Below are 22,199 nucleotides of genomic sequence, written 5' to 3' on the forward strand. Positions count from 1 at the left end.
GTGTTGAGTTTTACATGTTCTTCCAGTGGGATGAGATAATTCCCCTTGAAGCAAGTGTGAATAAACAAAACCATTTTTCTTGATTCCTATGTCTCTCTTATCCGATACAGTTTTAGCAATCTACTTATTGTGCTTTGTTGAAATGCTGCTTTTTCTAGCTATTTTCCAAATTAACAAGAAAAAACCTACTAGGGCTGTCAGTCAATTAAAATAGTTAATCACGATTAATCGCAAATTAATCACACTTTTTTATCTGTTCAAAATGTACCTTAAAGGGAGAATTGTAAAGTATTTAATCCTCTTATCAACATGGGAGTGGACAAATATGCTATTTTATTCAAATGTATGTATATATTTATTATTGGAAATCAATTAACAACACAAAACAATGACAAATATTGTCCAGAAACCCTCACAGGTACTGCATTTAGCATAAAAAATATGCTCAAATCATAACATGGCAAACAACAGCTGTCAGTGTGTCAGTGTGCTGACTTGACTATGACTTGCCCCAAACTGCATGTAACTATCATAAATTGGGCATGTCTGTAAAGGGGAGACTCGTGGGTACCCATAGAACCCATTTTCATTCACATATCTTGAGGTCAGAGGTCAAGGGACCCCTTTGAAAATGGCCAAGCCAGTTTTTCCTCGCCAAAATTTAACGAAACTTCGTAGTGTATTTAGTCTCCTTACCAACAAGCTAGTATGACATGGTTGGTACCAATGGATTCCTTAGGTATTCTAGTTTCATATCATGCCAGTATCTTCACTCTAGCTTTAAAAACCGAGCCTGCTACAACCTAAAAATCGCAATGCCTTAATGCATTAAAGAAACTAGTGGCGTTAAAATGAATATGCATTAGCACGTTATTATCCTTTTAACTTTGACAGCCCTAAAAATATTCTATTAATAAATGACTTATTAAGAGGGAACATTGCAGTGTGCATGTTAGTGGGAACATCCTCTGTGTATCCTTTACATTGCACAGGGATAAAAACTACTCTGCACACTTTAAAATTAGGTATTGCTACAGCATATTGCAGTCTATAAGTGGCTCAAATCATAGAAAAGTACTCTTTTCTGATGATCCGCTCACCTTACATCGGAATGGCCCTGACACCATTTACTGTGTCTGGTAGACATTGAGGCAAACATATAGAAATACTTGCCTGGAATCAATACAGCGTCTCGCTTAAATGCAGCCAGCAGCATAGCTATCATCTGCCAGTGGTCCCATCCCTGTTTATTTTAGGATATAAGAATAAAGCACCATACGGTACCAGTTGCAGGACAGCGTCTCAAAGCGGTGGGCTCCCCGTAAGAGACAGGAGAGAAAGAGGGACAATGAGGTAAACGTGAAAGGAGAGAAGACAGAGAAGGAGAATAAAGAGGGAGACGGATGAGAAGCTCAAGGACGAGGAAGTCAATAATGGACAACACGTGCATCCCTCGCTCTCTCTCTGAGATCTAAAACTGTTTCATCAGCTGCATCTTATCTACGTGTTTTGGAAGGACTACGCTGCGAGCGGGAGCCTGCAGAGACAGATGGATGCTTCACACACACACACACACACACACACACACATACAAACACACACGTGCACAAACACACTTACAATGGTTCCCAGATAACAGCATTTGCGGCGAACCAGCTGAACACACACACACACCCCTGCTTGGGTGAACTGCCACTGGGTCCTTTTTTAAATAACTGCCAGCCAGGAGAGAGAGAAAGAGAGGGTTTAGATGGATGGATAAGGAGACGCGTGATGGAGGGAAATGAACACAAAGAGAACGAGAGAATGTGTGAGGTGAGCTGCAAAACTCCCATTGGCCCTGTGTGGCCCACTGCGCCGCGCTGGCTAAGTGCTTGCCAGACAAATTGCTTTGGCTGGCATCGTGCAGTGAAAACAGCATGAAGCAGGACCCGGGAGTGGAGGAATAGCTATTCTCTCCTGCCATTTGGCCCCAAGCAGCATATATGGGACTGTAGTTTGGGAATAAGCGGATAAAGTCAAGGTTTTACTGGGCCCTCCTAGAGTCTCCGCTGGACACTCTGAACTTACTCATCTCCTCCTGTGCCCAGGGATAATTTTACAGCCACACACCAGCTCCTCAAATGTTATGAAGTTGCATTTGTGGGATCCTTAAAGTCTCTACTTCCAGAGTATAAAATCGCCTCCAGTTGTCAGTTCCTTTGTGCATCCACCTCTGAAGCCTCGGGCCCTTCCTCTCGAAGAGGGATGAAAGAAGAGCTCGGATTTCCTACCGAGCACCTCCTGGTCTCACACTCCTGATGCTCAAGAGGTCAAGGAGGCGTATGGAGCAACAGCAATCTCAGAAGAGGAGAGAATAAAAATATGAATCCATCGGGGAGAAGAAGAGAACAGGCCGTACTTTCTGCTTTATTTATCAGTGCAAATAAGTGGGTAAGTGTCGAGATGTCAAATGGAAGGCTTACCGTCATCAAGCTGCACTGGACTGGTTACTGAAAAACAAACAGCTCTCATTGTTTCTTAGCTATTGTTTTGGCAGCTGAAAATGTCTATTGCCGCTGGAGCAGAGTGACGTGGGCTCATTAGGCTTAATGGAGCCACGCAGGAATGCAAGCAAAACATCCCATGCAAAGTAAAGTAAATCTAGTGCATCCTGAGAGTGGGAGGCCATGTTTGGTTTTGGTTGTAAAGGATCCCACGTGACGGGGGTCAGACAGCAGGATGTCCCTCTGGGAAAACACGGCAGAGGAGGGGAAAATGAGGAGGACAAGGAGCAGGAGGAGAACAGGTTTAGTGTGACACGAGGGAGGATGCACAGATGTGCGAGCTAGTCCCCCCGGGCATGCACCAGTAGAGAAGGCAAGGGGAATGCATAGCTAGGTATCTAGCTAGAGCTTGAGGAAATGAGTCTGGGAACACATGTAATTGACAGCAGAGCCACGTCACAAGGAAATTACAGACTTGTTACAGAGATATTCGCGAGCCCATATGAGTCTGGATGGTCGGGATAGGGAGGGAAGAGAATACCCTCAGGGACCTGATGTGGAAAGGTCAAGGAAAAATATGAAAAATGAGGTTGCTTGAATACAAAAAAAGGAGATCAGGTGAGAGGTGTGTGGTAGAATAAATGAAAGAAAAAGGATGCCTGAATAATATTAAAAATTGAAGATAAAGGGTAGAAGTTCAGAGGTGTAAAGAAAAGAGTCTCATAATTAAGGCCAAAGTTGAAAAGGTTTAATATGAAACTTTGTGTGATATAGTTCTGATCATAGTTTGAATATCTGTGCTATTTGTAAAAGCTGTACGTTGGTCTATACAGTATGTAACTACAGGATATAGACCTCTCTGATGCCTCGAAGTTTAGTTTAAAGGAAGAGAATGAAGAAAATGCACTTATTTGCTTTTGATGACTAGTTGTGTTTTGTTTTTTTTACTGGAGTCTGGTTGCTTAGCAATAGCACGACAAAGTCCGGCACATGATCCCCCCGGAAAACTTCAACTTGTTGTTATTACACTTGAATTAGTGCGCTTTGAAGGTGCTGGTGGGCAGATTTGTTTTGCATTAGGACACAGCCAGGCTAGCGGTTTCCCTCTGTTTCCAGTCATTAGGCTAAGCTAAGCTCTTTTTTTCTGCGCCGTTAATTACGTCATTGCTATCGCACAATTAAAACACGCCAGATCAACGTCGGCTGAGAGATACATATCAACACTAGAGATAATATCTATAGTATACGCAATATAAAGAATATATTATAATACACTATAAATATACCACACTACTACAACTAACTTAGAAAATATAAACATAGAAAAACAAAAACATACTATAAACATTAGCAAAGTGTGCAGGTTACAATTTCTGTTTTAAGATATCAATTAAATGAGGTAGTAAACTGATGTGCAAATTCCACACGTGCAAGATTATTGCAGAATCAAAAACATGATGGAGTATGGTTGTGACAGAAACTAGAGTAAAGCTGAGAGTTCTCTGTTAGACAGAGGTGAGGTGTTGTCGAGGGTTATTGCTTTGAATGCTGGGTGGTACTGTAGACCATAGCTAATAAATTCCGACATGTATTTTTGTGATAAGTACATGTTGTAAGCTGTTTTGTTGAGTTGCCTCTGAAATGCTCTGAGTGAATTTAAGTTCCCCTGGTAAGCAGTGATGCAGCATATATATCTAGGGCTTTTATTGTGAAAGGCAAGAACGTAAGTAGTTCAGCGGTGATGTGCTGCCATTGGCGTATTTTCCCAAATTAATAAATACAAAGTAATTTGTGGCCATTTGTTTTGTAGTGTGCTGCTCTGCTCACATTAAATACGTTATTTTTCACGCCACAGCTCATGGATTTGTATCAATCGCGCCGCTCTCGTACGTCTACCATTTTTCCTGCTTGATTAGTGACCATCGTTGTACACTATATAGTGAGTAGTGAGTGATTTCAGACACAGCCAAAGTTTTTCTGAAACCCCTCTGGATCCATATCAAGTCTGGTAGAAATCAAGTCAAGTCAATCAAAGAAGTTGTTGGATTTCTGCCATTTGAACAGAAATGATATCGTCCCCATGTGGCTAATTGATACCATATTTCAAGGTCTTTATTTTTTATATTCATGAGTGTGCAGAAGTTAAAGTCTCTCTACAATTTATCAGAGTTAAACCCCTAATTAAAGGGCCGACATTGACACTTCCCCTGACTCCCACCTTCTTCTCCTCTTCCTCGTCCGCCCCTACGAGGCATCATGTGTCCGTGAGGAGTGTTATTCCAGGCTGTCAGAGAGCTTGTTAAACAGTGAGGAAGTACTTTAGACTCCGCAGCAGTCCTCTCAAACGGACACCCTCTGCATCTTGCCTGGACAGCCTGTCACTCAACCTTAGTCGAGGAGAAAGAGTGAAGGACGGACAAATGCCGATGGACACAGAGAGAAAGGGACAGGCAAGTAAAACCAAAGGAAAGTAAAAAAAAAGGAAAGTAGTCTGAAGTGAGCAAGGCGACTGGGAAGGAAATTTGTGTACAAGAAAACAACACATGGACGAGATCAGTGGTTCCCAACCTATCATCCACGAAGCCCCCTCTTCTTGTATCTAAGTAAAGCTGACCCCCGACAACATCATCACCCTAAAAAAATTACAAATCCTCAAACAAAATCCTCAATTTCAATAAAGTGATTCAGTGCATTAAATGAGTTAGTCTTTTTTTATTAAATCAACTTTCTTTAATTCGTCAGTTTCGTCAATGTAAATAAAGTTGTTGTCGGATTCGCCAAGCGATGACGCAAGATGCATAATATTATCTTTTTTTTGTAATGACTTTATTAATTTACTATAATAACGTTAGAGCCAAAATAGATTTAATGTAATTTATGGTGCTGTTAGATTGCTGCTAGATCACTTCGTTAATATAGGTACGGGCCTCCCTTTCTGATCGAAGTAAGACTGTTGTTTTTGAAAGGCTAAACGCCAACAAATATGGATTGAAGCAGAATATTTTGTTAGATTTTGCTACTAAGCGGCAAAAAAATATATTTTTATTTAGGTTTATATACAGACTTTTGTATAAAATATACAGTAAGTGTGTTACAGTGTTAATTTTAGCATCTATTTTAAATTTAGTCTTAAGACAAAAATGAAATGTTTTAGCCACATTTTAGTAATTTCTATCTTTCATAGGTTTAGTCTAGTTTTAGTCACCGAAAAGTCATTTGATTTTAGTCAAAATGTTTTTTATGTTTTTAAACGACATTTTAGTCTTGTATTTTTTCGTCAGCGATATTGCATGTTTGATATCGTCACCGTTAGTGTTTAATGACATCGGTGTCGTCTCGTCTTAGTCATGGTAAAAAAGGTCGTTGACTAACATATTGCGTCATAGTTGTCGTTAACGAAATCAACACTGGTGTGTTCGTTATATAGAAGCAAATCTAATTTTGACATCCTCAGAGCAGACAAATCCTGATGCACATCCTGTGATCTTTGGCGCCCCAGACCACAGGCTGGGAACCACTGGACTAGATAACAAAAGCAGGAGAGACTACTCGAGTGAAAATGGGAATAATTAAGAGAATGTGGAGAGAGAAACTGCTCGAGGCCTTCTGGCTTACTGCTGCTGGACACGCAGCCCTACGTGGGGCAAACCCAGTGACCTGCAGTTGTGGGATAAGGTAGAGAAAGAAAGCCGAGCTTGCGCCGACCGGTGCATAGCTGGCAGACATGTCACACATAACATCTGGTGCCGGCGGTCCTGAGAGAGACCCACCGTATCGTCCACAGATATGCCTGCAGCTCCGCCACGCTGGCCGGGGTTGAGTCACATCCCTGCCTATGAATGATAAGTACTGAGGGAGACGGCGTGACCTGATCAAATGGCACATCAGGAGAGCACGGCTCCCCGCCGCCACCAAAATCCAGCCTTCGGGCGCTGCCTTCCCAAACATACCCTTCTGCGGCTTTCAAAGGGGCACTCAACAGAAACACCACTCAGAGTCACGACGGCAGGCGGCACAGACCCTCAAATCACCAGCGGAAAGAGGGCCAGAAACAGATGGGGTATGTGTGGGATTTTTGGTAGCAGCAGGTTGCAGGTGACTCAGTCTCTCCGGGACTTTCAATGCGTGCGTATCACTGAGGTATTAGCACTTAGTCACTAGCTCTCACACCACGCACACCATTAGTCATTGACGAGGACACATTCGGAGCAGAGTTGAGTCTCGGAGCTTGAAGCATGGGATGTTTTTTTAATACTCATTCCTTATCTCATCCTGACACTGCTCTCTTTATTTCTCAGTCTCTGTAGTGCTTTCTCGAGCCAAAACAGGAAAAAGTAACAGTCTCAGTGAAGAGATAGTGTAACTTTCTGTGAATGTGTCTCTATTTGTTGGTTATGTGTGTGTGTGTGTGGGCTATGGACACTTCTCGGAGCAGATGTTCTGTTCCCCGTTGCAGGGTTCACGAGTAGTTAAGCAGCCTCCGAGGTGCACCAAGCTTTTTACTGGGGATGTGTTTATGAGACACACGAACACACATACACACACTTTGTGAAAAGCAAAATATTCAGTGACTCATTTCCTATTTCGTTTTATATTCCAGGAATTCCAGCCAAGATCTTTTCATGTGGCTAATCTAGCTATTGCATCCGCTGCATATCTATTCTTCGCCCACGGAGTTGACAGCGTCTATCTTATCCAGTCTTTCTTTCCGTCTCAGTAACAATTTCCTTTGTGTTCAAGTTCTGAACGTCAAAATATGAGCAGCCCAAATCCAATTTGTCATCTTCGCTGGAAGCCAGTCCCTTTCTCACACTGACAATTGGCTTTCTACATTTAAACTTCTTTCCCTTTTCACGTTTCACAGCCTATTTTTCAGTCTCGGCATTATCTACCTTGTCTTTTCTTATTCCGACACTTATTCTTTCTGCACCCCCGTTGGGAGGTAAAGCCTACTTGACACGGGACTGACAGTCATTTTGTGTCAGTTCAAAGTGTTTTATCAATCGACTTTCTCTGTCTCAATCCACCTCTGTTTCACCTCTCTGTCTCTGTAGTATCCCGGGTTCGGCGGTGTGTGCCTTCGACATGGAGCAGCTGGCCGGGGTGTTTGAAGGGAGGTTCAAGGAGCAGAAATCACCCGAGTCTATTTGGACGCCTGTTCCAGATGAAGTCATCCCGAAGCCAAGGTGCAGATGGCTGTAATCAATTTATGCACCTGTGTTCAGACTGTTATCAGAAAACTGTATTATGAACAAGCCTCATTCAATTCAGTTATAAAACTCGTCTATAAAGGTGTGTTTTACAGGTCACAGGTTTGATTTCATAAGAAAAGGAAATGCACACCATGCAAGAAGATGCTGCTCAAGGGCATTTTTTAAAAGTTTTAGTTACAAGGTGAAACAAGTTGATTATACACAAATGTAATGGAGAATGCAGGAAGATGCTGCATATGATATCACAGCCTGTAGAAACTTCTGAAAGTTACATGGAGGTGCGAAATTCATTTTTCACAAGGATACAACGTTCTCTGCTTATCTAAAGGCATGTCTTGACCTCATAACTGTCCCATCACTTGCCAAATCCTTCCAACATCATGTTCTTTTGACTAAATCAAATCAGTCTGTTGTTGAAAAAGTGGTATGTGTCTGAATGTGAGACACTCAGACAGTCTAGACGGTTTAATTATGTAACTATATCTTTACTGAGGCCTGAAGTAGTCATAAAAGAGGATGCTGCTTTACCTCTGTATCGCCTGCTAAACCTGTGCTGAAACTTGTCGTCCCCAGACCCGGCGGCTGTGCTGTTCAAGGCACCAGGTTTAATTCCTCAAACGCGTTCCCTGATGAGATGCTCAACTTCGTCAAGACCCATCCTCTGATGGATGAAGCCGTCCCATCACTCGGACAGAGACCCTGGATTGTCAGAACCATGGTCAGGTGAGACTGAACTCAGAGAAGCATCCAACCCTGTTTGTCTCCTAGTGATTATGTTACCAGGAGACAGGCAACGTTTTTAATAAACATATCTAACAAGCTGCAAAATGTTCATATAGAACATAATTGCTTTTTTGTCCCTACAATACAATATTGAACTAAAGTATAATAAAGGTTGTTCATGGAGGGGTAGGGGGGTACAGGGGGTCTTTATGGGGAGATAGCAGGTCAACAGTAGACGTCACATAGAAGTGTTGTACATCATCAGCACTGTGTGTCAAGTTGTTCTAGTCATAAATCAGAAATAAACATGAATAAATTAATGAATTAAAATAAATTGTGAAAGTGTTTAAGGGTTTTGAAGCAACATAAGTTGTTGCAGCAATTTTTGGGTTGATACCATTTGTTACACAGATTTGGTGCTAAATTTTGCCATTTCTTTTACCACTGGAGAATTGATACAAATTATCAATAATCCCTCCAAAATACCACATTAAGGCACCAAGACCTTGAGGAACTCCATAGAAAAAGCCATGCTGTGATTTGGTACCAAAAACTTTTGACATTTGGAGATTTCTGCAAGAATTGAATTTTTCGGCAATTGGACGACGAGCACTTCTGTTCTGGAAACTGCTCAGAAACCCCCTTATTGTCAATTTACCTAGGACCATCCTCTGAATGCTCTAGTTCTCTAGTTTGTGGCTGTAAAGTCTCATGAGGCTGTGATTATCCTAGAGGTCACCACAGGTCATTTTATACAGTGAGGTCAAGTTAAAAAAAAATGGTCTCACTACAATGAAATGGCTGCTATGGGGACTAACATCATCACACATGAATACAGTTTGGCTCATTGGATCCACAAGAATCTCAGCTTTACAGTGATACACAATTTATGTAATTCCAAGACTGTTTAGGGACCCCAGTATGCAGAAATATTCAACTAAACCGTTTTTGAATCTGAAATATTTGTACTGCATGCAAAAGAAACTGCATGTGATTATCATAAAGTGGGCATGTCTGTAAAGGGGAGACTCGTGGGTACCCATAGAACCCATTTTCATTCAAATATCTGGAGGTCAGAGGTCAAGGGTCCCCTTCGAAAATGGCCATGCCAGTTTTTCTTTGCCAAAATGTAGCCTAACTTTGGAGAGTTATTGGTACCAATGGATTCCTTAAGTCGTCTAGTTTCATATGATACCAGTTTCTTGACTAGCTTTAAAACGGAACCCGCTTCCGCCTCTGAAAGACCAAATAGTGGCCGACGGATTTTAAAGAGGATGAGGGGGGGAAAATTGCGGTTTTGGTTGAATAATGAAAAACTCAGAAGTGACTTGAAGCATGAGACAGGGTGTATTTACTCTATGAACATTTAACAGAAACCAGGATCGTACTGTACACTAACTTTGATGCTTTGTATGCCAACCATGCATCCTGACCGCCTCCATATGACTTCCATTCAGTACTAAAACTTTGCTCTTCCTGCACTCATAAAAAATTAACAGTTAAATTGGGGCTGCACGGTGAAGGCCAAAATGAAAATCACGATTATTTATTGATTTTAGGGGCAAAATATTTGTATAGCACTTCTACATTTAAATCAACAGAGCGCTGCTTTCACTTCCATGTTGTGCTACATTCCTGCTAATGTACAAATCGTCAAAATAAGACTTGTCCTTATTCACAGTGCATCTCCTAGAAGCAAAATAAAATTGTCCCAAAACTTTTTACCTAAAATTACATCAACAGAGCGCTGCTTTCACTCTCCCGTTGTGCTAGGCTTCAAGTAAGACTTAGGTTCTTCCTCACCTCATTCAGTGCATTTTCCTTTTGCCCGTCTGCTCTGTCGGCTGTTGTTGTAGAGTGCACACACAGCGGCATGACAGCTTCCCAAAAGTGAAGCCAAAACATCTCAATCGGCCCCTGATGGCTGGCTGTTAGATTAGGATTAGGAGTTTCCTATGAGCGGAGCACGCAATTTAAACGTCAACATCGCAGTCGATCATGTTCATTTAATTGCGGGAAGCCAAAATCGGGATTTATATTCGATTAATTGTGCAGCCCTACATTAAACATAATCTTGGCAGCAGTTATGTTCCCATCAAGATGTATTTGGCTAAACAAATTAGAAGTGTAGAAACAATTTTACAACAACAATTTAATGCACGAAAAAGAAGAGTTTCTGGAGAGTTTTCACCGTCAAGCAACGCATGCTGCTTAACTGTCTGCTAATATGCTAATTGTGCTTTTTTTTAGGAGCTTAAATTGATGAGTTGATTCCACTAAACCGCTGTATGATGTTTTACAGTGTAGGAGACAGGATTACAAACACACACACACGGTCTGTGTGTTTGGGCTCCTTCTGTTGAAGTTAAACTGGTTGGGTGTTGAAGTCTGTGGTAGCAGGCGAGCAGCTGTAGCACATCAAGTCTCACATAAATGCACACATGCCTCTCTCTCCATCTCTCTCTCTCTCTCTCTATTCGCTATCTACCATATGTAGTCCCGCTGCCGACCAGCCACCGGGGGATTATGGAGACTGGATGTATGTGGAATATTAAACAGCCGGCACAACACGGCTTCTTTTGTCGTCTATTGACTCGTACACACAGGACTGTGTGTAGTTCAGCAACACTCTGCTATTGTTCCAAGACGGGCCCATTTACTTGACTGATATTATTAATGACTGAACGTCTGCCGTAATTAATTTATTATGCAAATTTGATGAGCAGTTTCTTCTCCGTGGAATTCATTTCATTTTGCAGTGACTCGAGAGAAACTGGCATATTATGATTTAAATCCACAAGAGTCTGTATTTTACACCTAAACCAATCAGTTGTTGCACTTAAATCATAAATTAGCCTCTGGGAGCTACTTGACCATGCTTTTATCTTTTTATGGAAGAAAAGTCCCTAATGAGTCGTTCAGCTCTGTGGCGTTAACGCAGCGCTCTATCTCTGCAGGTACCAGCTGAATAAGATCGTGGTGGATTCAGAAGCCGGGCCTCATAGGAACCGGACCGTGCTGTTCCTCGGGTCCAGCAGAGGGACCATCCTCAAGTTCCTCATCATGCCCAACCAGGACAACACCGTCACCAACAGCAACATCTTCCTGGAGGAACTGGAGGGATTCAACCCCGATAAGTAAGACGTTAAAGCTAACAGAAAGGAAGTGGACGTATATTTTGAACTGTTTAAAGAATAGTTAGACATTTTTTGGAAATATGCTATTTAGCTTTCTTGCTGAGAGTTAGATGAGAAGGTTGAAACCACAAAAACCTAAGTGTAAACACGTGACGTTGTGTTTTTACGGGGGGTTATGTGCAGGACTGTGTAGGCGGGAACAGTCCTGTGTTTAAGTTTTCAAGGGGGGCGTGTCAGCGGTTCCACTCACCGGTGCAAGTGCTCCTCGATCGGCACATTTCCACCAGATCCGGTGACGTCTCAGCGCTTTCCATTCATTTAATATGGAAAGCTGGAGACGCAGTCGCCCAGTGCATGGTGGGAGTGTTGCGGCGAGTTGGAGAGGGTCTGTATTTGCATACAGTTGAAAAATCTCAACTTTATGCAGATGAGTCCGTCCAGCGCGACACGTCCGGCTCACAAAACTCGGACCAGCCAGGAAGCATAAAGAGCGACAAACGCCGAGCAGGGAGGAGGTCTGAGTGGATGCGTTGGTTTAAAAAACACACTAGACTTTCGCCCAGGAGACCAATGTTTGTACACCGTGTGAAACCAGAAGTCATCGCTGATGTTTTGTCACGTAACTTCCATACTTAAGTAACGCCACTTTCGTAGTTATTTGAACCCAAACCACGATCTTTTTCTAAACCTGACTAAGTCGTTTCGTTGCCTAAACTTCACCAAGTTGTTTCCTGTGAAGACAACGTTTATTTTGAAAAGAGTGTATGCACGTAACGCACGGAAATCAACACGTGTTGCTGGACATTCATGAAAAATTAGAAATAACTTTTCGTAAGATATCATACGAACCACCACACCACTGCAAACTACAGCCTCAATAATACATATATAACAGAGCTGCTGCATTGAGTTGCATCAGATTGTACAGGTGTATGTAATAAAGTGGCCACTGAGTGTATATTTACTGCACAGACATGACAGTGGTGTCAATCATCTCATCTAACTCTCAGCAAGACAACAAGCAAGCGTATTTCCCAAAATGCCGAACCTGTGCAGTCAGAGAGCTCGATGTAAAATAGCTCAGGACATACTGTACAGCAGGGGAGGACAGGAAAGGGTTAAATGACATCTGGGGTTGATGTATACACAGCGAGAGGAGCTGGTGTGATACGCCGAGAAAAAGAGTCGCAAGGAGAAACAAAAAAAAAGAAAAAGGCATGACATGTCCTGGAAACATGACGTGTCCTGAATTATGCAGAAAGCCTCACCTATTCTTCGAGAGATCCACATAATTGTGCAGAAGCTGAGACGATGCAACCCCATGCAGAGAATACAAATAGGGCAAAGAGAAAAGAATAGCATTAGAGGCTAATATTCATTATCAGGAGATCTAAACATCTTGTAATGAGGTGGAGACGTACGGCAGGACGACATTAGGGGGGGAAAACATCAGAAAGTAATGAAATGATGATAAAATCACATTATCCTTAATCTTGACCAAAATTACCTCTTATCTTCAGTCATATTTAATATCTGGATCTTGACAAAAGATTGGAGTGGCCTTCTTGTCCCTGTTCTAATTAGCATTTTGCATGAGGCAGGCAGCTTCTAGATTTCGTTGGATGCCCACCACTACGTAATGAACACTGGGTACGACGGCCTTTTCAATCTTCAATTCTGCTTTTGTTCTCTCTGGAGAAGCAGCGTTCCACATGGTGGATGGCTGCAGGGTGAGGAGGGGAAGAAGATTGTCACACAGATGCAGGCAGATTTGGCTGGTGATTATCTCTCACCGAGGCTAATTAGAGGCATTTCAAAAAAGAAAGAACATGTTTCTACACACTAGCTTTCTGTCATGGTAATTGTGCTCTCTGATATATACCTTTTTTTCTGCAATAAGGGGGAAACAAAGGATTATTTCTTGAACTAACTGGCTGGAAACTCTCTTTCTCCCTAAAGTAGAGTCTAATCTACTTGTTCTTAGGGCTGGGCAGTAATTCAGTTTGATCATTTATCCTCTTTCAATGGAATCATATCGTCTTGAAATCATACGTAACGGATAATGTACAGCGAGCCGGTCATTGTTGTTAAATAAATCCGACAGTTTATTAGTTCATTAGGATCCCCATTAGCTGACGCCATGAAGCCAGCTAGTCTTCCTGCGGTCCGACACAGAAATCATAAACAATTATATACATTATATACATTCAAACATCTCCAAAAATCGCTGTACTCACATTACCTTGTATAAAAATAATGCCAGCAAATTCCATGCAGTGAGGTATACATATTTCAAAATGATGTATACCTCAGGCGATGCGGCACGGTCTTGCATCGCCCTGAAGGGGTTTCCTTCACAACAATGACCCGCTAGCTGTACATTATCCTGCTTATTACACAACTACTTACTTAAGAAATCAATAATTTGACACAAAAACGGTCCGCCAGAGTCCGAGATCAGAACTGCGCCCATAGCAACAGTCTGGTATACATAGCAACTGTAAAGAAATATGTAGCAGACCATAGAACAGCGTGATTAACCAATCAGAATTGGGTATTCAACAAAGCCGTGTAATAAGTTGAGATATCATGATAAACAACTACGTCGTCTAAATAAATAAATAACATACTTACTTCATTTCTCAGAAAATCTAATGTGAAATAATTTGAGGGATTCTCATTTGAAGATTTTTTGTTATTACATCACACTTTACGTTACCACTCAGTTCAATGTGATAAACAAACGGTGTATAGATGGAAATATTTATTTGTAGGGCTGTCAAAGTTAACGCGATAGTAACGTGTAAACGCCACTAATTTCTTAAACGCATTAAAGCAACTTGTGTTTTTTAGGTTTTAGCGGGCCCAGTTTTAAAGCTATATATATATATATATATATATCATAGATATCATAGGAAACGAAAAAAAACTTTAGGAATCTGTTAGTACCAACCATGTCATGCTAGTTTGTTGGGAAGGAGGCTAGATAACTCTCCACCCTTACGCTACATTTTGGGGAGGAAAAACTGTCGTGGCCATTTTCAAAGGGGTCCCTTGACCTCTGACCTCAAGATATGTGAACGTAAATGGGTTCTATGGGTACCCACGAGTCTCCCCTTTACAGAAATGCCCACTTTATGATGATCACATGCAGTTTGGGGCAAGTCATAGTCAAGTCAGCACACTGACACACTGACAGCTGTTGTTGCCTGTTGGGCTGCAGTTTGCCATGTTATGATCTGAGCATATTTTTTATGCTAAATGCAGTACCTGTGAGGGTTTCTGGACAATATCTGTCATTGTTTTGTGTTGCTAACTGATTTCCAATAATAAATATATACATATATTTGCATAAAGCAACATATTTGTCCACTCCCACGTTGATAAGAGTATTGAATACTTGACTAATCTCCCTTTAAGGTACATTTTGAACAGATAAAAAAGTGTGATTAATTTGCGATTAATCACGATTAAATATTTTAATCGATTGTCAGTCCTACTTTTTTATATATTGAATTACCAGAAAATATGCTATATTGTGATATAAATTGTCATCGAGATATGAAATGACATATATCGTGATAGAAGATTTTGTCCATACCGCCCAGCCTTATTTATACTATTCTTGTTAGTATTAAACCTCCTTCCTTTCTCAACCCCTCCAATATACCCACCAATTTGTGTCTCAGCTTATTTGCTGCTTCAGACTTGACAGAATGAGGGATAGTGATGGCGAGTGAAACGTGGGGGACTGTGTGATGAGTGAGTTGGTGTGGACCGGAGCCAATGTGTGAGGGATAATTTGGTGAGCCCAGCAGGAGGTCAGTGACAGTCCGGCCATCACAGCAGGCACACAGCTAATCAGGAGACAGAGCACAGACACATCAGGGTTGTTTCTCCCTTTTATGCTCCAGGCCAGTCCACCCCCTGCCTCACCTTACATACACAGACAAAGAGATGTCTTGTGCCCTGTTATAAACCCCAGGGTATGCAGGAGCAGGGCCACTAACACAGTCATCTTTTAGGAAGTCAGCACAAGCGGCCAATCACTGCTCTGTGATTGGCCGGTTGCCATAATGAACCAGGAAATGAGAGAGTTACACCACCAATAGAGCCTGTATCTTCTCCCTCCATCTGATCTGGGTTCTGTCTCTCGGAGTCTTTGTTTCTTTGCCTTTTTTGTCCTGCATTTGTTGGTTGTTTATTGTATTTTTAGTTTGGCTTCCCCTCCTTCTCCCTGCTTTTCGTGATATTGGCTGTGAAGAATGACTCACAGCTTGGCCTTAGCAGAATGATAGATTCTTCTTAATGACTGTGGGTCAGCCACAATGTTATTACCATAAACCATCCAGATACAACTGACGCATGAGTGCACATGTGCATAAAAAGGTATAAATCCGCTGCACGGAGGCAGGTCGGTGCCGGCTATCGTAGCTCTAAGTGCCAATTAGAAGCGATTCAGCTCCTGGCTGCTGTTTTTGTGACGGCCAGCGGACCTCTTGAACCTCTACAATCAGCCACAGTGCGTAGTTGGATTTACACTGTAACATCTGGCTACCTCTCATCCCTTTCTCTTTTATTATGTTTTTTATTTATAGACCTGTTTGTGTTTGGTTGTTTCACAGTGAGTCATGAGGAATGTGTTTTGTCTCCGCTGTAATGCTCAGTGAGGTCAGAGGTTTAATGTTTGCGGTCTCGGCCGGGTAGTTGAAATGCATATTTGTGTGTGTGTGTTGCAGGTGCGCTGAAGATTCTGTGCAGGCCAGGCAGCTGCTGTCTCTGACTCTGGACCGGCCGAGCCACACTCTGCTCCTCGCCTTCCCATCCTGTGTGGTCAGAGTGCCGGTGGCACGATGCCAGCTCTACTCCCGATGCATGAAGTGAGTCGGCCCCAAAACACCGTGCGTACAGGAAGATAAAAGGGCAGCAGGGCGGCATAATAACAAGTTAGGTGACCGTTCAAGAACCATCTGGACTTCACAAGTGTCCTTGAGCATGACACTGTGAACCTCTGCCAGCTCCTCCAGGGTCGCTGCTCCGGAGCTGACCTGAATTTTTCTTGCAACAATAACCATACTACAACTTAATAACAACTGTCACTGTGCCCTTGAGCAAAGTGATAATCTGTTAACTGCCTTATAATACTGGAATGAGTCAAAAGGCAATAAAATGCGCCAGTAAATTGGAAGAAAATCTAATAAAAGCCGTTAGTGTCACACTTCCCCCATTAAATATAATGCTCTTATTACCTTTGCCTGCAGTTTTATCTTTATCATAGATGTACCATCATTTTAATAGATGATAATAAAAGTAGTTTACTGATAGCGTAATACATAATATGATAATAAATGATAATAATAAATGTTAATTAAGCTTATGAGAATAGTAAGCATGTGACAAATCTAAATAATAGTTGAATAGTATTACTACATCATCAGATAAAGTACAGTATAAGGCATAGTTGATGTGATATATTATTTAATATAGCAGATGATTTATAATGTTTTAACCTGAGACCCAACGGGATCGTGGGCGATCCCAACCGACTTTACTGTCTTTCAGAGGCTGTAGCAGGTTTTAAAGCTGTGTAGTGAGGATACTGCTATCATATGAAACTAGAAAACCGGCTACATTTTGGCGAGGAAAACTGGCATGGCTATTTTCAAAGGGGTCCCTTGACCTCTGACCTCAAGATATGTGAATGAAAATGGGTTCTATGGGTACCCACGAGTCTCCCCTTTACAGACATGCCCACTTTATGATAATCACATGCAGTTTGGGGCAAAAAACATGCAGGTTTTTGCATGCAGTACAAATGTGATATTTTCGCCTATACTAAAAATGGTGTATTTGAATATTTCTGCATACTGGGGTCCCTAAACAGTCTTGGAATTATACACTTTACTGCCACAAACTAGAGACCTAGAGCATTCAGAGGATGGATGGCTTTGCTATATAGACTGACAATAAGGGGGTTTCTGAGCAGTTTACACAACAGAAGTGTTCGCCATCCAATCGGCAAAGAAAGCAATTCTTGCAGAAATCTCCAAATGACAATGATACCAAATCACAGCATGGCTTCTTCTACGGTGTTCCTCAAGGTCTTGGTGTCTTAATGTGCTATTTTGGAGGGATTATTGATCATTTTTTATCAATTCTCGAGTGATAAAAATTGTTAAATTTAGCTCCAATTCTGTGTAACAAATGGTATCAACCCAAAAATTGCTGCAACGACTTATGAGACATAATAGAGCATGGGGATGGGAATTAATTCATGTTTATTTCTGATTTATGACTAAAACAACTTGACACACAGTGCTGAGCTGCATTTCAATTTAATCTTTAAATTCCCAGCTTTCAGATGATGTACACCACTACTATGTGACATCTACTGTTGATCTGCTATTTCCCCCTAAAGACCCCCTGTACTCCCATAAAAAAGACAAAAACAGGTCTATTGTGGGTTAAAGAGAGTTATAAAACTATCAGAAGCTCCAGTGGAGTTTTTCTTATTCTGGCAGTTTGCCATCATGAATGTGTTTAACTAAAAACTGAAGGTGCAGCAATACCCCGAGTCCACTAATCCTACATAATTAAACATAAGAATGCATATTATTCAGTGCAATGATGTGTCACCTGCGTACTGTACACCCACACGAGCGCCACAATACAATACACTCTCTCCCCCTCGCTGGCACATTTACCGAGTCTCGCTGCCCGCGGCTGTGGCCCGTTGGGGTCCACTGACACACTAACACAAACCGGTGCACACACCAGCACACATCAGGCGTACAGTGTGTTCACTGAACCAGGTGAGTCACACAAGCGTGAAATCCAGAGCACATTAAGAAACGCTCGCATTCTTCCTGAGGTGCGTTTAGTGTGTGAGTTTATGTGTTTAGATGAGAGACTGAGAGTTAATGTTGTGTACGCGATGCATGTTCAGGATTTCTTAGTCACGCTTCAGCAGCTCCAGGTCTGGTTTTTAACCTCTGAGGAGCGTTTCCTTTCCACAAAGCTTTTAGTCTACATGGTTGGCTTTTTTTTCTTTCAAATAAATCTTTAATTATTCATCATTTTACAGTCTGCTTTCTAACGCATACAGTTACAGATTGGCCTTTTAACCTCATTTAACCTCATGCACAGACAGGTCATTAAAAAGTCATGTTGTGCAGTTAACCACCGAGGACCATATCAGAGGTTTTACATATTATCGGTCAACAACTATTAATCCCTTTTAGGCTACTTGACATCCCTGCCATCCATTTTTCTAAAACACACCCCGGGTTTTTAGATTGATTCTTTTTTAAGGGTGCACAGTCATTTCTATTCATGACGCTAGCGCGGTATAAAAATTAACTTACAGAGACTTGAATTTGTCTTGAGGTTGGTAATCAATCACAGTGAACATCCCTGGCTGTGTTTTTTTTTTTTTCCAGGATTACATCATGATTGTAGTTGGGAACAGAGAGTCTTTTATTTCAGAAACTCTCCTTGTTGCGACATTCAAACATCTGCTGTTTAAGAGATGGAGTTGAAATATGTGTTATTTCTGAGCCATGTTATCTGAAAATCAAACCCAGGAGACAAACCACAAGCAGCATGGGCATTGTGAAACTGTTATTGTGATAAAAATGTTCTTGCATATAAAAGGGTTGCTGTTGGACAGTTAGCTCTCAATTCCCATAATGTCTCAATTTAGTCGACCTAGTTTCAGGGGAAAAACAACTTAAATCTTACCAGTGTGCAGCATTTCAGGGATCTATTAGCAGAAATGGAATATAATATTCATGTTTTCAATAAGGCGCTACCTCAGCGTGGCGCACCGCTTGATATTGCCACTGAGCGCTATGCTCAAAGTTGAAATTATCTCAACTTTGACTTTGGTTGCTGCTGACCTTTCATTGCGCAACCAATGAGAACAGCTGCTACTGTTGTTGATGCCTAGAAACAGTGAATGGCGTTCTTTGCGCCCTTTATGGGGAGATATTTTACTTGCTGTCTCTGCAAGTTTCTGCATCCTTCACAGTGAGTGAAGAGCAAATTTCTTATCATGTGAAGACTTTAGTGTATAATCACCTGAAATTAAGAATCATTGTGTTTCTGTTAGCTTAGAATGAGCCGTTTATATCTACATAGGGAGCGGGTCGTCTTCACGGAGTCCACCATGTTTCTACAGTAGCCTAGAATGGTCAAACCAAACACTGGCTCTAGAGAGAGCCTTTCACGTTTTTACGTTACCTGAAGGCCACCGTAGTTCTCCGACACGGTTGTGAAACTGCTGTAATGTGAGCCGCAGAGTGCAAAACCGTGGTACCGCCAGCCGCCGTCTGACTCCCGTTGCTCCTAAAGTAGTGTTATTATGGTGAGGATGGCCTCACGTTACAGCAGTCTTGGAAAGGGAGGAGTGAGCGGAGGGGTACTCAGTTGGTTGCAACCTGCAACCACAGATGCTACCAAATCCTACACACTGTCCCTTTAAAGCCCACTTTTTCCCAATACTTTCATCTGCATCTCCATCCTCTCGTCAAGAATTAATTTCCACGTTTCATTCCGAGGACTACTTTAATCAACTAACAAGAAAGCAGTTGAAATAAAATCTATTTCTGCTCTCAACTGCATCTGCACCCTGCCCGATATTGAAGTAGATGACAAAATATTCGCTGTGATGAATAACATCATCAAGCAAATTAAGAAGTTTGGAATGAATAGCTTTCTGGGAAGTAGGAAATCAATATTACAATTCATGATTTGTAGTTGATGGGCTCAGATGTGCAAAAATAATCAGGATGAGATATGACGAGATATCCCGACTTCTAGTGTAGACTAATTGACTAATAATCAAAAAAATAATCCCTAAATTAATCAATAATGATAAGTTATTTGCAGCCTTACTTCATTTGTGCAAATAATGAATTGTCCCTTTACGTTTTATTTAATATTTAAGCTACGTAAAGGGAATTTGAAGTGAAATAGAATAGAGAGTCTTTGGGGTTCACAGCTAAGTGTTTTTTTTTGCATCTCTGCAGAAACTGTATCGCCTCCAGGGATCCTTACTGTGGCTGGACCAGAGGAAGCACCTGCTCTTTCCTCAGACCTGGGACCAGGTATGACACCTGTCCATTCATATATATATCACCACAACACACACACACACACACACACACACACTGTCATACAGTATATACAGTACCCAGGGGTGAAAGTAGATTGCTGGTACTACTAGGCTATCCCAACCTTCATCACTTGATATTGTTCTCCTCCCACCCTCAGCTTCATGCATCCCCAAACACACCATTCAATGCCTGTATGATGTAGAAAGAAATCAGAAACACTTGACATCATGTATAGAGAATTATTTATTTAAATGGTGAGAGTGATGCAGAATAATTTGTAAATGTTGACAAAACTTGTTGTTGTTCCGACTTAAGGGGGCATTCATGTGAATTTTACCAGTCGGGAACTCATAATTCCGATTATTTCGACACCACATCAATGCAGCACAAATGCCCTATCTTGCTGTGTTAAAGCTGCAGTAGGTAGAAATGGAGCAAATATGATTCAAAAAGTTATTTTTATAAAACGCTCACTATATCCTGACAGTAGTGCATGAGACAGGTAACCTGAAAAAAAATCATGTGTCCTCCGGTGCTCCCAAAGGCATCTACAAGATCTCACAGACCGGAGGAAAACAACCAATCAGAGCCGAGCTGGAGCCTTGCCGTCTCTGAGCGGCTGTCAATCACTCGCAAACTCCGATCAAACGGTCAAACTAGGCAGCGCTGATCTAATATGAATCAATATTCTGTTACTGTAATGCCTATTTCTCGCCTCAAATGTTTTCAGAATTATCTTGTAGTGTACTGTTTAGCTGTAAAATGAGAAAGTTTATGACCCGACAGCCATGTTAAGATCAGTTGAGGAAATACCAAGCACAGCCCACCAGCCGGAGCACAGCCAATAGGAACGCTCTCTCCCTCTGAAATGACTTTTGATTGGCCAAAGATTATTTAAGGCCTGAAAACAGAGCCATGAGGAGGTGCAGAAGTCTCTGAGAACACTTGAATTACAATATGCTGAAAGGTTATTATGGAAATTTTGCTCAATGATGCCAAAAATATTCTGCCTACTGCCGCTTGAATGCGTACAAACAATCAGACAAACGAACCGAAAACATGACCTCCTTGGCGGAGGTAACTAACTGTATGTTAACGTGATGTTAGCAGATGTGTTTTCTTGTTGGAAATGTGATCGTGAGTGACGGGTTGCAGCTGCGTACCGACTCTGAATCTTTTAGTGGTACGGAATACCGGACTGTACCGGCCTACTTTCACCCCTGACAGTACCAGCCCTCCATCAACATACTGACCCTCTGTCTGCTTTATTCTTTGTCTTTAAGTCCGCGTGCTGTTTTACCACCTTTCTCTGTCCCTTCTCCTTCATCCAACATTATTTTTTCTGTTTCATTTTGATTTGATTTATTTCTACTTTTATCATTCCTCTCAAGGTTATTTTTCTGACAGCCCACCTACAGTAGCAGACCGCCCGTAGAGACGTCCCATATATTATTTATTTGGTCTGGAAGTCCTTGGTTTTATCTGCGATGACTTGAGCCGCAGAGTAACATCTGTGCCCTCTAA

At 41.7% G+C, this 22,199-nt stretch overlaps 1 protein-coding gene across 2 annotated transcripts in view; it reads left to right on the forward strand.

Annotated features, from left to right (window-relative positions):
- Positions 1 to 22,199, forward strand: part of sema6bb (sema domain, transmembrane domain (TM), and cytoplasmic domain, (semaphorin) 6Bb) — a 190,727-nt gene that overhangs the window by 128,083 nt on the left and 40,445 nt on the right. For both annotated transcript variants that reach the window (XM_074635872.1, XM_074635871.1), the window contains 5 exons: positions 7,541 to 7,672; positions 8,273 to 8,422; positions 11,380 to 11,559; positions 16,299 to 16,439; positions 20,589 to 20,666. In XM_074635872.1, the coding sequence (XP_074491973.1) occupies positions 7,541 to 7,672; positions 8,273 to 8,422; positions 11,380 to 11,559; positions 16,299 to 16,439; positions 20,589 to 20,666 (681 nt within the window). The remainder of the gene's footprint in view (positions 1 to 7,540; positions 7,673 to 8,272; positions 8,423 to 11,379; positions 11,560 to 16,298; positions 16,440 to 20,588; positions 20,667 to 22,199) is intronic.

Source organism: Sebastes fasciatus, chromosome 5, assembly GCF_043250625.1.
Source record: "Sebastes fasciatus isolate fSebFas1 chromosome 5, fSebFas1.pri, whole genome shotgun sequence".
NCBI classification, from domain to species: Eukaryota; Metazoa; Chordata; class Actinopteri; order Perciformes; family Sebastidae; genus Sebastes; species Sebastes fasciatus.